General features: G+C 45.1%; 1 protein-coding gene across 1 annotated transcript in view; it reads left to right on the plus strand.

The window, feature by feature from the left end:
* Positions 1-6,596: 6,596 nt before the first annotated feature.
* LOC115100111 (BTB/POZ domain-containing protein 19-like) overlaps positions 6,597-15,417 on the plus strand; it is a 74,278-nt gene continuing 65,457 nt past the window's right edge. Inside the window, 1 exon segment of the mRNA XM_029618332.1 lies at positions 6,597-6,695. Coding sequence (XP_029474192.1) covers positions 6,688-6,695 — 8 coding nt within the window. The 5' untranslated portion in view covers positions 6,597-6,687.

The following is a 15,417-nucleotide window of genomic DNA, read 5'->3' on the forward strand; positions in this document are numbered from 1 at the left end:
TTTTGCTGAGCGGCTCTAAAGTTATCCGCGTGACCCGGCCTTTTGCTGAGTCGGCTCTAAAGTTATCCGCGTGACCCGGCCTTTTGCTGAGCTGCTCTAAAGTTATGCGCGTGACCCGGCCTTTGCCTGAGCGGCTCTAAAGTTATCCGCGTGACCCGGCCCTTTTGCTGAGCGGCTCTAAAGTTTATCATCGCGGGACCCGGCCTTTTGCTGAGCGGCTCTACAAGTTATCCGCGTGACCCGGCCTTTTGCTGAGCGGCTCTTAAAGTTTATCCGCGTGACCCGGCCTTTTGCTGAGCGGCTCTAAAGTTATGCGCGTGACCCCGGCCTTTTGCTGAGCGGCTCTAAAGTATCCGCGTGACCCGGCCTTTTGCTGAGCGGCTCTAAAGTTATCCGCGTGACCAGGCCTTTTGCTGAGCGGCTCTAAAGTTATCCGCGTGACCCAGCCTTTTGCTGGAGCGGCTCTAAAGTTATCCGCGTGACCCGGCCTTTTGCTGAGCGGCTCTAAAGTTATCCGCGTGACCCGGCCTTTTGCTGAGCGGCTCTAAAGTTATCCGCGTGACCCGGCCTTTGCTGAGCGGCTCTAAAGTTATGCGCGTGACCCGGCCTTTTGCTGAGGCGGCTCTAAAGTTATCCGCGTGACCCGGCCTTTTGCTGAGCGGCTCTAAAGTTATCCGCGTGACCCGGCCTTTTGCTGAGCGGCTCTAAAGTTATCCGCGTGACCCGGCCTTTTGCTGAGCGGCTCTAAAGTTATGCGCGTGACCCGGCCTTTTGCTGAGCGGCTCTAAAGTTATCCGCGTGACCCGGCCTTTTGCTGAGCGGCTCTAAAGTTATCCGCGTGACCCGGCCTTTTGCTGAGCGGCTCTAAAGTTATCCGCGTGACCCGGCCCTTTTGCTGAGCGGCTCTAAAGTTATGCGCGTGACCCGGCCTTTTGCTGAGCGGCTCTAAAGTTATCCGCGTGACCCGGCCTTTTGCTGAGCGGCTCTAAAGTTATCCGCGTGACCCGGCCTTTTGCTGAGCGGCTCTAAAGTTATCCGCGTGACCCGGCCTTTTGCTGAGCGGCTCTAAAGTTATCCGCGTGACCCGGCCTTTTGCTGAGCGGCTCTAAAGTTATCCGCGTGACCCGGCCTTTTGCTGAGCGGCTCTAAAGTTATCCGCGTGACCCGGCCTTTTGCTGAGCGGCTCTAAAGTTATCCGCGTGACCCGGCCTTTTGCTGAGCGGCTCTAAAGTTATCCGCGTGACCCGGCCTTTTGCTGAGCGGCTCTAAAGTTATCCGCGTGACCCGGCCTTTTGCTGAGCGGCTCTAAAGTTATGCGCGTGACCCGGCCTTTTGCTGAGCGGCTCTAAAGTTATCCGCGTGACCCGGCCTTTTGCTGAGCGGCTCTAAAGTTATCCGCGTGACCCGGCCTTTTGCTGAGCGGCTCTAAAGTTATCCGCGTGACCCGGCCGTTTGCTGAGCGGCTCTAAAGTTATCCGCGTGACCCGGCCTTTTGCTGAGCGGCTCTAAAGTTATGCGCGTGACCCGGCCTTTTGCTGAGCGGCTCTAAAGTTATCCGCGTGACCCGGCCTTTTGCTGAGCGGCTCTAAAGTTATCCGCGTGACCCGGCCTTTTGCTGAGCGGCTCTAAAGTTATCCGCGTGACCCGGCCTTTTGCTGAGCGGCTCTAAAGTTATCCGCGTGACCCGGCCTTTTGCTGAGCGGCTCTAAAGTTATCCGCGTGACCCGGCCTTTTGCTGAGCGCTCTAAAGTTATCCGCGTGACCCGGCCTTTTGCTGAGCGGCTCTAAAGTTATCCGCGTGACCCGGCCTTTTGCTGAGCGGCTCTAAAGTTATCCGCGTGACCCGGCCTTTTGCTGAGCGGCTCTAAAGTTATCCGCGTGACCCGGCCTTTGCTGAGCGGGTCTAAAGTTATCCGCGTGACCCGGCCTTTTGCTGAGCGGGTCTAAAGTTATCCGCGTGACCCGGCCTTTTGCTGAGCGGGTCTAAAGTTATCCGCGTGACCCGGCCCTTTGCTGAGCGGCTCTAAAGTTATCCGCGTGACCCGGCCCTTTGCTGAGCGGCTCTAAAGTTATCCGCGTGACCCGGCCTTTTGCTGAGCGGCTCTAAAGTTATCCGCGTGACCCGGCCTTTTGCTGAGCGGCTCTAAAGTTATCCGCGTGACCCGGCCCTTTGCTGAGCGGCTCTAAAGTTATCCGCGTGACCCGGCCTTTTGCTGAGCGGCTCTAAAGTTATCCGCGTGACCCGGCCCTTTGCTGAGCGGCTCTAAAGTTATCTACATGACCCGGCCTTTTGCTGAGCGGCTCTAAAGTTATCCGCGTGACCCGGCCCTTTGCTGAGCGGCTCTAAAGTTATCCGCGTGACCCGGCCTTTTGCTGAGCGGCTCTAAAGTTATCTACATGACCCGGCCTTTTGCTGAGCGGCTCTAAAGTTATCCGCGTGACCTGGCCCTTTGCCATTTCCTTTGGTTTCCTTTCTCCCTCCCCTCTTTTTTGGGGTCTAAATGTTTAATTTAAAAGACAATTGTCTAACTTTGGAATGTGTTCTTCTCTTTTCTTTGTATAAGGACTGTCTCTTGACCAGTGTTTCTGGAGTCTGATATGCCTGCTGCTTGTGTGGAATAAAAATGTAAAGAAGTTATTGGACACATGCGGTGATCTCATAAGCCACCTTTTCCATTCAGAAAGTAGGCTAAAACGGAGCGGTGGCAGTACATTTCCTTGTGATAAACTGTTCCACTGTGGGTGCCCAGTGACTGCGTCTTCCTGCAAGTTCACCACAGGAGTGACGGTTTAGTTTTCAGTAACTATTTGGATCACAGGACTAGAAACAAAAAACATGACGGCAGAAAAAGACCATATGGCCTCTCCAGACTGCCCATCGCTGCTTCAGAGAGCCCCTGCATTCCTCCCATCTTCTCTTGAAGAAACATAGAAAAGCTCTTGCATGCTAAGCGAGCGAATCCCCCTGTTCTTGCAGCAATACATTTTTTAATATATCTGTAGCATATGGTCTGGGAGGGGTGCATGGCTAACTCAAGCGCATTATGGGATGAATGTTAATTTAGTATGGGGAGCTGCTGATTATGCATTCTTATAGAATACCTTCTGTGCCTTCCTGAGACCAGGAATGATAATGTCACTGATGATTTGCCTGGAGTGCATTCCTGAATGAGTTTGTGCTATACAGAGGATGGGTAGAAGCGCTATGGTAATATTGTAGGGGGATTAGGAGGAACGGTTTGTCGTTGTGCAGTGGACACCCCTGAGGGAGCAGATAGAAGGAGAAGTTGCTTGGCAGCTCAGTTTCACTACCAAAAATCACAATTCTGCATTTAGGGGCCGATGTAATAAGGTGCACTGAATTTAGTGCAGGTTTCTACTCCTGTTTTAGGGTGCATTTTCCACAGTAAGTTAAGCCTCCTATGTAATAGGAGTAAAAAGCAGTGCTAAAGGTCGCAGGAATGCATACAAATCCCAGACATTTAGTTATTCTCTAGCAATGCAGGGAGCTGCACCAAAGGGAAGATCACTTAAAGCACATCTGCTCCTGGGTCAGAGCAGGAGTAAAACTTAACTCGTGTTTCTGCTGGCCATGTTCTACTATTGCTGCACCCTTTCTGGTAGTGTCTGTCTGATTCAGCCATCAGAAATATGAGTTTATTCTGAACAGTATGCAGTGGCGCATTGTGGCCCAATGGTACTGCATGTGAGATTCTGCCCAAGTGAAATGAAAGAGGCGTGAGCAACTGCAGCCCACAGGTTTGAACTCTTTTGTGCCCAAGTAGGGATACACAGCATCAAAAGTGCATGCTGTTCATCCTTAGAGGCACTCCCCAGAGATTTTACGTGGGTTGCCTTGTCCAAATGCCTTTGCATTCAAGATTGTCCCAGGTTGGGATTGCAGCACCAATCTTGCAGGCAAGACCATTTTAGTCACACTTATAAGAACATAAGATTTGCCATACTGGGTCACACCAAAGGTCCATCAAGCCCAGTATCCTGTTTCCAAGAGTGGCCAATCCAGGTCACAAGTACCAGGCAGAATCCCAAGGGGTAGAGAGATTCCAAGCTGCTTATCCCAGGGATAAGAAGTGGATTTCCCCAAGTCCACCTTAATAATGGTTTACGGACTTTTCCTCCAGGAACATGTCCAAACCTTTTTTTAAATTCAGATATACTAACATTTTTTACCGCATCCTCCAGCAATGAATTCCAGAGCTTTATTATGCCTTGAGTAAAAAAAAAAGTCTCTTATTAGTTTTAAATGTATTTATTTATTTAATGGTTTTATATACCAACATTCATCAATGATATCACATCGGTTAACAGTAAACAATAAACTACGCTTAAGTTGCGTTTGACAAGAAACAGGAGAACAAATATATGCAATATATTACCCAGTAACTTCATTGTCTCTCCTGGTCTTTGTACTTTTCAAAAGAGTAAACAACTGATTAACGTTTACTCGTTCCTTTCCACTCATTATTTTATAAACCTCTATCATATCCTCCCCTCATCGTCTCTTCTCCAAGCTGAACAGCCCTAACCTCTTTAGCCTTTCTTCATAGGGGAGCTGTTCCATCCCCTTTATTCATTTTGGTCACCCTTCTCTGTGCCTTTTCTAAATCTGCTATATCTTTCTTGAGATGCGGTGATCAGAACTGCAAACAATATTCAAGATGAGGATGCACCATGGAGTGATACAGAGGCATTATGATATTCTCTGTTTTATTCTCCATTCCTTTCCTAATAATCCCTATATCTCTATTTGCTTTCTTGGCTGCTGCTGCACACTGAGCAGAAGATTGCAAGGTATTTTCAACGATGATGCCTAGATCCTTTTCCTAATGTGGAACCTTGCATTTTGTAGCTATAGTTTGGGTTATTCTTCCCTAAGTGCATCACTTTGCACTGTTCACATTAAATTTCATTTGTCATTTGCATGCCCAGTCTCCAAGGTCTTCTTGCAATTTCTCACACTCTTCTTGTGATTTACAACTTTGAATCATTTTGTGTCGTCAGCAAATTTGATTACCTCATTTGTTCCCTTTCTAGATCATTTATAAATATATTAAAAAGCTGTGGTCCCCAGAACAGACCCAGTAGCATTCCACTATTAACCCTTCTCCATTGGGAAAATTTACCATTTAGCCCTACTCTCTGTTTTCTATCTTTTAACCAGTTGGCAGTCCATAATAGGACACTGCCCCCTATCCCATGAGATTTTAATTTCCTAAGACGTCTCTCATGAGAAACTTTTGTTAAATGCTTTCTGGAAATCCAGATACACCATATCAACTGGCTCACCTTTATCCACGTTTGTTCACACCCTCAACAAAAAGTAGCAGATTGGTGAGGCAAGACTTCCTTTGGCTAAATTCATGCTGCCTTTGTCCCATTAAACTATGCCTATCTATATGTTCAGCAATTTTATTCTTTATGATAGTTTCTGCTCTTTTTCCTGGTACAGACATCAGACTCGCTGGTCTGTAGTTTCCTGGATCATCCCTTGATTCCTTTTTAAAAATTGGCATTACATTGGCAGCCCTCCAGTCTTCAGATACCATAGACAATTTTAATTATAGTTTGCAAATTACTATTAGCAAGTCTGCAAATTTCATTTTTCAGTTTTTGGTACTCTGGAATGTATACCATCTGGTCCAGGTGATTTAAGAACATAAGAAGTTGCCATACTGGGTCAGACAGAGGGTCCATCAAACTCAGCATCCTGTTTCCAATATTGGCAAATCCAAGACACAAGTACCTGGCAAGTACCCAAACATTAAATAGATCCCATGCTACTAATGCTGGTAATAAGCAATAGCTATTCCCCAAGTCAACTTGATTAATAGCAGTTAATGGACTTCTACTCCAGGAACTTGTCCAAACCTTTTTTAAAGCAGCTAAGCTAACTGCCTTAACCGCAACCCCTGGCAATGAATTCCAGAGCTTAATTGTGCGTTGAGTGAAAAAGAATATTCTTCGATTTGTTTTAAATGTGCTACTTGCTAATTTCATGGAGTGCTCTCTAGTCTTCTGTTATCTGAAAGAATAAACAACCGATTCACATTTTACTGGTGATTTGCTACTCCTTCACAGACGTTTTACTTCAAATGTACCTGAAAGGGTTTTTTTTGTTTTTTTTAAGTAAAAAGCCTGTAAGGGAGTCATTTGGACCATTAGATGAGCAAAGAATAAAAGGGACACTTAGGGATGACAAAGCCATAGCAGACACACTAAATTAATTATTTGCTTTGGTCTTCGCTGAGGAAGATGTAAGAGAGATACCCATGCCAGAAATGATATTCAGAGGTGATGATTCAGTAGAACTGAAACAAATCTCAGTGTACCTGGAGGATGTAATAGGGCAAATTGGCAAACTTAAGAGTAGCAAATCCCCTGGACCAGATGGTATACATCCCAGAGTGCTGAAAGGACTGAGAAATGAAATTGCAGACCTGTTATTAGTAGTTTACAAATTATCATTAAAGTCATCTATGGTACCTGAAAACTGGAGGATTGCCAATGTAGTTTCCTGGATCACAATGTCCTTCTAACTTCAAGCACCTTCCTCCCTATTTTTCTGCATAGTGGGATCCGCCAAGTACTGTGACTTGGATTGGCCCCTGTTGGAGACTGGATGCTGGACCTCGATGGACCTTAGCCTCATCCAGCCTGGCACTTCTTATGTTCAGGTTAACTCACATTTTATAACATTTTTTTAATGTAGTCTGCTTTTATTACTCCAGCTTGATTTGCATCCTATTATGTTAAATGATATGATATGTTAAATTATACGCTTTGATAAGTTACATGTACTATATGTTCAAGTTATAACACATTTCATATTAAATTCCCTTCACTGTTCTATGTAACGCTCCTTAGCAAATTTTTTAGTTATATTGTAAACCGGTGTGATTTGTACTTGTACAGGAACTCCGGTATAGAAAAAAAAAAAAATAATAAATATTAGCTTAACGATGTCCACAGAACAGGAAAGAGACCTCTGGGTGATTACCTGGAATGATCTGAAGGTACTGGCACAAGGAGCCAGAGGGAAGTTAGGGTGGATTGCGTTTACCAATATATATAAAAAAAAAATAAATAGTGGGAGAGGCATAACTGGTTAGGAAAAAGGAAGTGATTGTACTGATCTGACTCCAGTTCTGGAGGCTGACTCCGGAAGGATATAGACAGAGTGGAGGCAATGCAGAGAAAGGCAACCAAAGTGGCAGAGGGTCTGCACTGGAAGCCTGCGAGATATAAATATATAAACCTTCGAGGGGAGATTCAGATAGTGAAAAGCAAACCTGGTTAAAGGGGAGGCAGGGGGCTCTGATATGAGGCTCCAAGGAGCAACGTCTTGACAGAAAGGGGGATGGATGCCTGGGACATCTTCCCAGCGTGGGTGATGGAGGCTAAACTGGTAGCAGACTTCAAGAAGGCACGGGATAAGCACAGGAGATCCTTGGTGCAAAGACAGTGATGAGTTATCAGAAGAATTAATTAGCCTGGCAGGCTGCAAGGCAAGTAATAGCCAGAAGTAGAAGTCCTAGCAGACATGCAGGTTGTCACATAAATGGGTCTGTCTGGCAGTCTATGCTGGCTGTTTGGATAACGGCTGTGCTGGTGGCTGTTTGGATTATTATGGATGGACATGCTGGGGAAGGATGCTGCGAGTGAACCTAAAAGGAGATCCTGCACCATCATCTGCCAGTGGAGGAAGAGGAGTCCTGGATACGCAGCATGGCTGGCAGCTGGGATATATCCTTGGTAGCGTGGCCAGACTGGATGGCTCGGTCGTTCTTCTCCTGATGGCCTGGAATATATAACGTACCCTAGTGAGCTGGGAAGGCCGGCTGGCTGTTTCCGAGTTGGCTCAGGTTGGCGTTGTTGGTGATGCTGGAAGGGCAGTGTTTGGTTGTGAAGAGTTTTTTGTTGGCTTCCCCTTCTGCGTGCATTTTTCACAACCTGCTCACGGTGAGGTCAGAGCGCTCCTGCCTCTTCCTTTTGTTAGCTCAGTGGTGGACTTTCCATTGACTGATCTATGAAAAGTGAGAGTCTCAGAGCGCTGTGTTCAGGAGCCGCCCCCAGCATGCGTTCCAGTGCGTAGCCATGGAAGAGGCATAGGGGAACACCCAGCATCACAAAGGAGTGGTTAGAGCTGCTTAGGCATTTCTGGTACCAGGTAGATGCATCCAACATCGCCGGCGCAGCGTATCCACGGGGTGAGGGTGGGGTCACTTTTCTGTTTCTTTGTTTAGTGCGGTCGTTCCCAACCATTGTTTTATGCTGTGGCACAGCCAGCACTGGGGTCGCTTTGTCAGGGCACGCCATCACCCTCCCTTCCCTCTTACCCCTTGGCATCAGCATCATCCCCTGCTCTTCTCCACTCCCTGACATCTTCACTGTCCTTTCTCTCCCTCCCCCACCTCCTGCCCCTCTCCACTGGAGCTCACCTCCTTCCTTTGTCCGCTGAGCCCTGCAATGTCGGGAATCTGCGCTGGTCCTGCACAGCTCTGACTTTAGCAGAAAGAGGAGGTGGCAGCAGCTAAGGAGCGTTGCTTTCTGACTGTGGCTGACAGGAGGCCATTGTGCAAAGGATTTGGGGGGGGGGGGGGAGTTAAAGAGGGACCAGTCTGCTGCCAGAAGTGGCAGCCGTGACCTGCTCCCGCTTTCTGTCTACACACTCGTTTTGCCTTGATTAGCTTGTGAGCTCTTCTGAGCATGCACTGCAGAGCTGCGTACGTTGAGAGGCGCGCTAGAAGTGATAAGGGATAGTAGCAGCACTAGTTAGGAGCCTGAGGTGTAGGCATACAGTCATGTCATCATGAGATTGTAAACTACACACTCGTTTTGCCTTGATTAGAGTGTGAGCTCTTTTGAGCATGCACTGCAGAGCTGCGTACGTTGAGAGGCGCGCTAGAAGTGATAAGGGATAGTAGCAGCACTAGTTAGGAGCCTGAGGTGTAGGCATACAGTCATGTCATCATGAGATTGTAAACTACACACTCGTTTTGCCTTGATTAGAGTGTGAGCTCTTCTGAGCATGCACTGCAGAGCTGCATACGTTGAGAGGCGCGCTAGAAGTGATAAGGGATAGTAGCAGCACTAGTTAGGAGCCTGAGGTGTAGGCATACAGTCATGTCATCATGAGATTGTAAACTACACACTCGTTTTGCCTTGATTAGAGTGTGAGCTCTTCTGAGCATGCACTGCAGAGCTGCATACGTTGAGAGGCGCGCTAGAAGTGATAAGGGATAGTAGCAGCACTAGTTAGGAGCCTGTGGTGTAGGCATACAGTCATGTCATCATGAGATTGTAAACTACACACTCGTTTTGCCTTGATTAGAGTGTGAGCTCTTTTGAGCATGCACTGCAGAGCTGCATACGTTGAGAGGTGCGCTAGAAGTGATAAGGGATAGTAGCAGCACTAGTTAGGAGCCTGTGGTGTAGGCATACAGTCATGTCATCATGAGATTGTAAAACTACACACTCGTTTTGCCTTGATTAGAGTGTGAGCTCTTCTGAGCATGCACTGCAGAGCTGCATACGTTGAGAGGCGCGCTAGAAGTGATAAGGGATAGTAGCAGCACTAGTTAGGAGCCTGTGGTGTAGGCATACAGTCATGTCATCATGAGATTGTAAACTACACACTCGTTTTGCCTTGATTAGAGTGTGAGCTCTTTTGAGCATGCACTGCAGAGCTGCATACGTTGAGAGGCGCGCTAGAAGTGATAAGGGATAGTAGCAGCACTAGTTAGGAGCCTGTGGTGTAGGCATACAGTCATGTCATCATGAGATTGTAAACTACACACTCGTTTTGCCTTGATTAGAGTGTGAGCTCTTCTGAGCATGCACTGCAGAGCTGCATACGTTGAGAGGCGCGCTAGAAGTGATAAGGGATAGTAGCAGCACTAGTTTAGGAGCCTGTGGTGTAGGCATACAGTCAAGTCATCATAAACTTCTTAAGTAGTGGAGTTAGCATGTTATCTGTTTTTTAAAATTACATAAATAGAATGAAAACAGCATTTTGGGAGTTGTGTAAAGCAGGGCTGGGATGAAGTCCTGAAGGGCGATGCAGTATTCTAACATTAGTGGGGCCTGACAACTGATTTTTGTGAGTAATTAGCATTAGAGTAACAGGGTGAATTAATTGGTGTGGTGGGGAGGCGGGGGTTGCTCTGAGTGTAGGGTTAGGATAGGGTTAGGATAAGGATAGGGTTAGGATCGGGTTAGGATAGGGTTAGGATCGCTCCATTCAGGTTACCCCTATGCAGAAACTAGCACCAAAAGTTACCACAGGTTACTCTGGTTCTTCATTTTCTGTCTCTAGCCACTAGGAATCCTCTGTGTTTATCCCAGGTCCTTCTGAATTCTGTTACTATTCTTGTGCTCGTCACCTCTTCTGAGACGGCATTGCAGGCAGCCACCACCCTGTCTGTGAAAAAATGCCCACTCCTCCGAGCTTCATATCACGACCCCTAGTCCTACAGCTTCCTTTCCATTGCAACAGGTTTGTTTCTTGTGCAATTTTATTCTCTTTCAGAGATATCAAATTTGGTATCCTATCCCTCTGAAGTGCCTCTGTCCTCTCTCTCTTCCTTTTGGCTGCTGGTGGTGACGAGCACCATGCAGTGCAGGCAGCTGGATGCCAGGGTAACGGCCTCGCTAGTTTTGGCAGGAGCTTGGATATTAAGTTGCTGGTAAGCCAAGAGAGATGGCAGGAATGAACACAGTTTGTATGCTCATCTACGCATGATGGTAAAGAACCAGAGAGGAAGAAAACAAAAACTGATTTGCATAAGGAGCAACTGGACATACCCTTAGCAATGTGGACTGGGATAACTGGACAGACTGGATGGGCCAATTGGTCTTTATCTGCTGACAATTTATTTTATTTTATTAGTTCTGTTAGACTTATCGGCAGCGTTTGATACTGTCGATCATCCTATTCTGTTAGACCGGTTAATGGAAATAGGGCTAACAAATAATACATTAAAATGGTTCTCCTCCTACTTAAAAAACAGACAGTTTCAAGTCAAAATCAAAAATAAGACTTCAGACAAACTTGAATTAAATACAGGAGTTCCTCAAGGATCTTCGTTATCGGCTATATTATTTAACATATTTAACATATATATGGTACCAATTGTCAATTCTTAAGTCTAACCCATTATATATATGCCGATGACATACAAATTCTCATTCCAATTGAATTGATACTTAAACTTACTTGTAACAAACATGAAACTAATGCTAAACATGGAAAAAACAGAAATTATACTGTTGGACAGGAGACATGGATGCACTGAAACCCCACATCCATTACTCTGGAAGACAATACCACCAAGCTTCAAATAACCAATAATGCAAGAGATTTAGGAGTAATCATAGACTCCGAGCTGTCTTTAAGGAATCATATAGCTAATAAAACTTAAAGATGGATACAACAAACTGCATACTTTAAATGACTAAAACCTTTATTGGATGAAAACAGCTTCAGAACAGTACTTCAGTTATTACTATTCGCTAATATTGACTACTGCAATACCCTTCTTCTGGGTCTTCCTCAAACTCCTATTCATCCCCTCCAAGTTTTTCCGAATGCCACAGCACGGATCCTTACAAACACTAGAAAATACGACCATATTACACCAGTTTTGATCAAACTACATTGGCTACCCATTAACCAATGCATAGAGTATAAACTCTATGCATTATTCATAAATGTTATACCGGGAGCCACTGAATGGCTTAATGCCTCAGTTAGATTATACACTCCAAAAAGAAACCTGCGTTCAAGTAATAAGGCATTGCTCACTATTCCAGCAATACATTCAGCACGACTAACGCAAGTGAGAAACAGAGCGATATCTATAGCCGGGCCTAAATATGGAACGAATTACCTGAAAAGCTAAGACTCCAACAAAATATACGAGATTTCAAAAAAGACCTTAAAACATGGCTATTTTACAAAGCATACACTGAATATGAGCAAACTCAGTAGTATAAACATCCAACAGGGAGCAAGAACAAACCTAGCATTAAATGAATAGCAGCTGCTTTTTATTTGTCTTATTTATTTCATTTATTATTTTAGTTTTTTAATTAATGCATGTGAGTATTTTAAATGTATTCCTTTTTAAGCTACAAGTTCTATTATTTCCAAATCTATTATAAAATAATGTTTTATTATAATATATTTATTGTATTTACTGTATTTTATCTCTTATTTACTTTTATTGATTTTTGAACATTGTGTAAACCGTTTTGTGATGGATTTTATCTTAATGACGGTATAGAAAAACCTGGTAAATAATTAAAATAAATAAAGCTCAATCTAAATAAATTAAAACTCTGAAAATAGCAAATAAGTTAAACCTGGGGGTCTATGAGGCACATGGTTTGTGGATCAGGATATCTGATTGCTGTCCAAACAGATGTCCTGATCCACAGGGAGGAACCGCTTCATTGTGAAAGATGTCTGCAGATTGACTCCCTCAGGAAATAGGTGGCAAAACTCGGAGTGGAGGTAGGAAGACTGAGAAGTGTCCTGGAGAATGAGAACTATATTGATGAAATGATTATCAAGACATCAAAGATGGGAAAACTCAAGCAGAGGGAAAGGTTGAAACGACCACAATATGACTGCTGGATCCAGATTACCTCAGCCACTAGCCCCTACACCCTGACTCCAGTTTCTCTCAAGCTGAAGAACCGGTATGCAGCCCTGGAAGCAGAGGAGGAGGAGGAACCTGCAAACTCCAAAGTTGCAGGCTCAATAACCATTGCATCTAGGTAGTGGTGGTTGGTGACTTGTTTGAAAGGAGCACGGAGGTATCCATCTGCTGATCAGACGTGTTTTCCTGGGAAGTGAGCTATCTGCTGGGTGCCAAAATCCAAGACGTAATAGAGAGAGTGCCAAAATTCTATAGCCTACAGACAGCTATCTGCTCATCCATGTTGGGACAAGTGATGCTTCTAGGTAGCACATAGATCGTATCAAAAGTGATTTCATGGTTTTCTGGGAGAGAGGGTAAAAACAAATTGTTGCACAGATGGTATTGTCCTCCCAGTCAAGGCACAAGCAGGGAAGTTTGCGTTCTGAAGATGATTGCGTAAAGCATTTTACCTTCCTGACCATGGGATATACTTTCAAGGACTGCAGAGCAGAGATGGAGTCGAGGAAGGGGCACAGGGTCTTACAGCATAGCTACTGAGCAGGGCCTTAAACTGGGATCCTCGGGGATGGGGGAACAAAGCCCTAAGTTAAATGAAAGTTCTCAGGTAAGTAATGTCACGGTTTTACCTGCTGTACAGCCTCACCGTGCCCTGATTCTATCTGCTATGATGCCTCCCTGCCAGCAGAGGCTTCCAGCGAGTTCTGCTCCCAGCTATCCCAGCCACCGCCTCACTGACCACATGACTCAGCAGTTCCTGCATCACTAAAGCCAGCCTGTCCAGTCCATCGATAGCTCTTCATCGAATCAGCTTCGCTCCCTAACCTGGCCACCTTGTTCTTGCTTTTCTGTCTTGCCTTGCAGCCTACTCAGCATTTTGTGCCTTGCCCAGTGGTCTTCCAGACCTTCTTGCCTCACTCTCTGGCTTTCCCGAGCCTCCTTTCTTTGCTCTCTGGCCCCCCCTGTTAGGGCATAAGGCTGGGAATGAGAACCTTTTGGCCTTCTGTTCATCGTTGCCTGTTCTGTCTAGTTCAGTCCTGTCCAGTCCTTGTTCTCTCTTGCACCGCCCTATCCAGTTCCTGGTCTGTTTCCCTGACCTTGCCCTTGTTGCTGGCTCAACTTTGATTATGTATCCAGTCCCAGTCGGTATTCATCCTTGTTGCTCTTCTCCTGCCACGTCCTCAGTATCACCTTAGCTTCCAGCTTTGTCTGTATCGAGCTCCTGCCAGCCCAACCTGTCTAGCCTGTCCAGTCTGCCTTGCTTTCACCATGATGTTCAGCTGTCAAAGCCAAGCCCTACCGGCCCACAAAACTCAAGGGCTCCACCTGCGGGGCAGGGGTGACTAAGCAGATGATAAACTCTAGTCCAGCCCTATAGTCCTGTACTGCCTTGAACTCCAACCCGGCACCCCATGACATAAAACATTAAATATGTTTTGTGTAGAATTGGGGAAAAAAGAGCATCATTTGGAAAGCTATGGACATTAATTTTCAGAATATGGGAAATAAAGTCCCAGATCTAGAGGCGGTCACGGAGACCGGGTACATGGGAAAACTATGATTGGGATAGTTATTCTGGCTACAGTCTATTTAGGAAGAAAGGGAAGTGGAGTGTCAGTATATACAATATAATATTAAAGCAGAATTGCTGGGCTTATGAGGTAAGGAGGAGGCCCTGTTGGTTAATGTGGAAAGCGTGTTTGGAGTCTAATATACAGACTTCACAAATGGAAGAAAGATGGTAATTTTGTCAATGTCCTCCATTACATTTCTATGGGGCCGATGCAATAATTTTCGTGGAAAGTGGGCACTGACTTTTCAGCACTCGCTTTCTTAACGCACAGCAAATACGGTAAAATAGGGGGATGAGACTTTTTGTTTGTTTTAGATAAGTTAGTGATAGGAGGGAGTATAAAAGTGGCATCGTGAGACTCGGGTAAAGCCGAGGAATAAAATAGAAGCTGATGAAGGAAAAGTGAAATAATTTAACAAATATTTCTATTCAATGTTCACTGTGGAAGGGCCAGGAGCAGGACCTCATAAAATGAACAAAAATAGGATTGGAAGCGAAATAAACCACAATCAGTTTTCAGAAACGTGTGTTTATTTATTTATTTAAAAACTTTTCTATACCGTTGCTAAGTTAAATACCGTCGCAACGGTTTACATGTAGGCACATATTTAATGTAGGTAAAAGTGTACTTATAGTACATTCTAACAGGTGCCGTCAAAGGTTCGGTTACAATATATCATTAGACATAGTCATTTAGCGAAGTAGTTCATGACCAATTGTACCAAGGTACTTACACTGGTAGTTTTATTACACATAGTATTATAGTTATGGTTTATTGTGGTGTGGAGTTCATAGTCTAATCTACTGTATAGTCCTAAGGACTGTGTGTCGGTGCCTTTCTGTCTTTTCCAGAAATATTTCTCTCTATTCTCTCGTTTCTTTGTAAAATGCTTGTTTAAAAAGCCATGTTTTTAGGTTTTTCTTGAATGCCTTGAGATCACTTTGTAGCCTGATCTCTGGAGGCATTGTGTTCCAGATTATGGGTCCTGCTAGTGATAGGGCTCTTTCTCTCACTTGGGTCAGTCTTGCTGTTTTAACTGTTGGGATGGTTAGGAGGGCTTTATTTGCTGAGCGGAGGTTCCTGTGTGGAGTGTGTACCCATAATGCTGTGTTTAGCCAATCTGATTTCTCATCATAAATTAGTTTGTGAATGATACAGAG

Source organism: Rhinatrema bivittatum, chromosome 10 (genome assembly GCF_901001135.1).
Source record: "Rhinatrema bivittatum chromosome 10, aRhiBiv1.1, whole genome shotgun sequence".
In the NCBI taxonomy this organism is placed as follows: Eukaryota; Metazoa; Chordata; class Amphibia; order Gymnophiona; family Rhinatrematidae; genus Rhinatrema; species Rhinatrema bivittatum.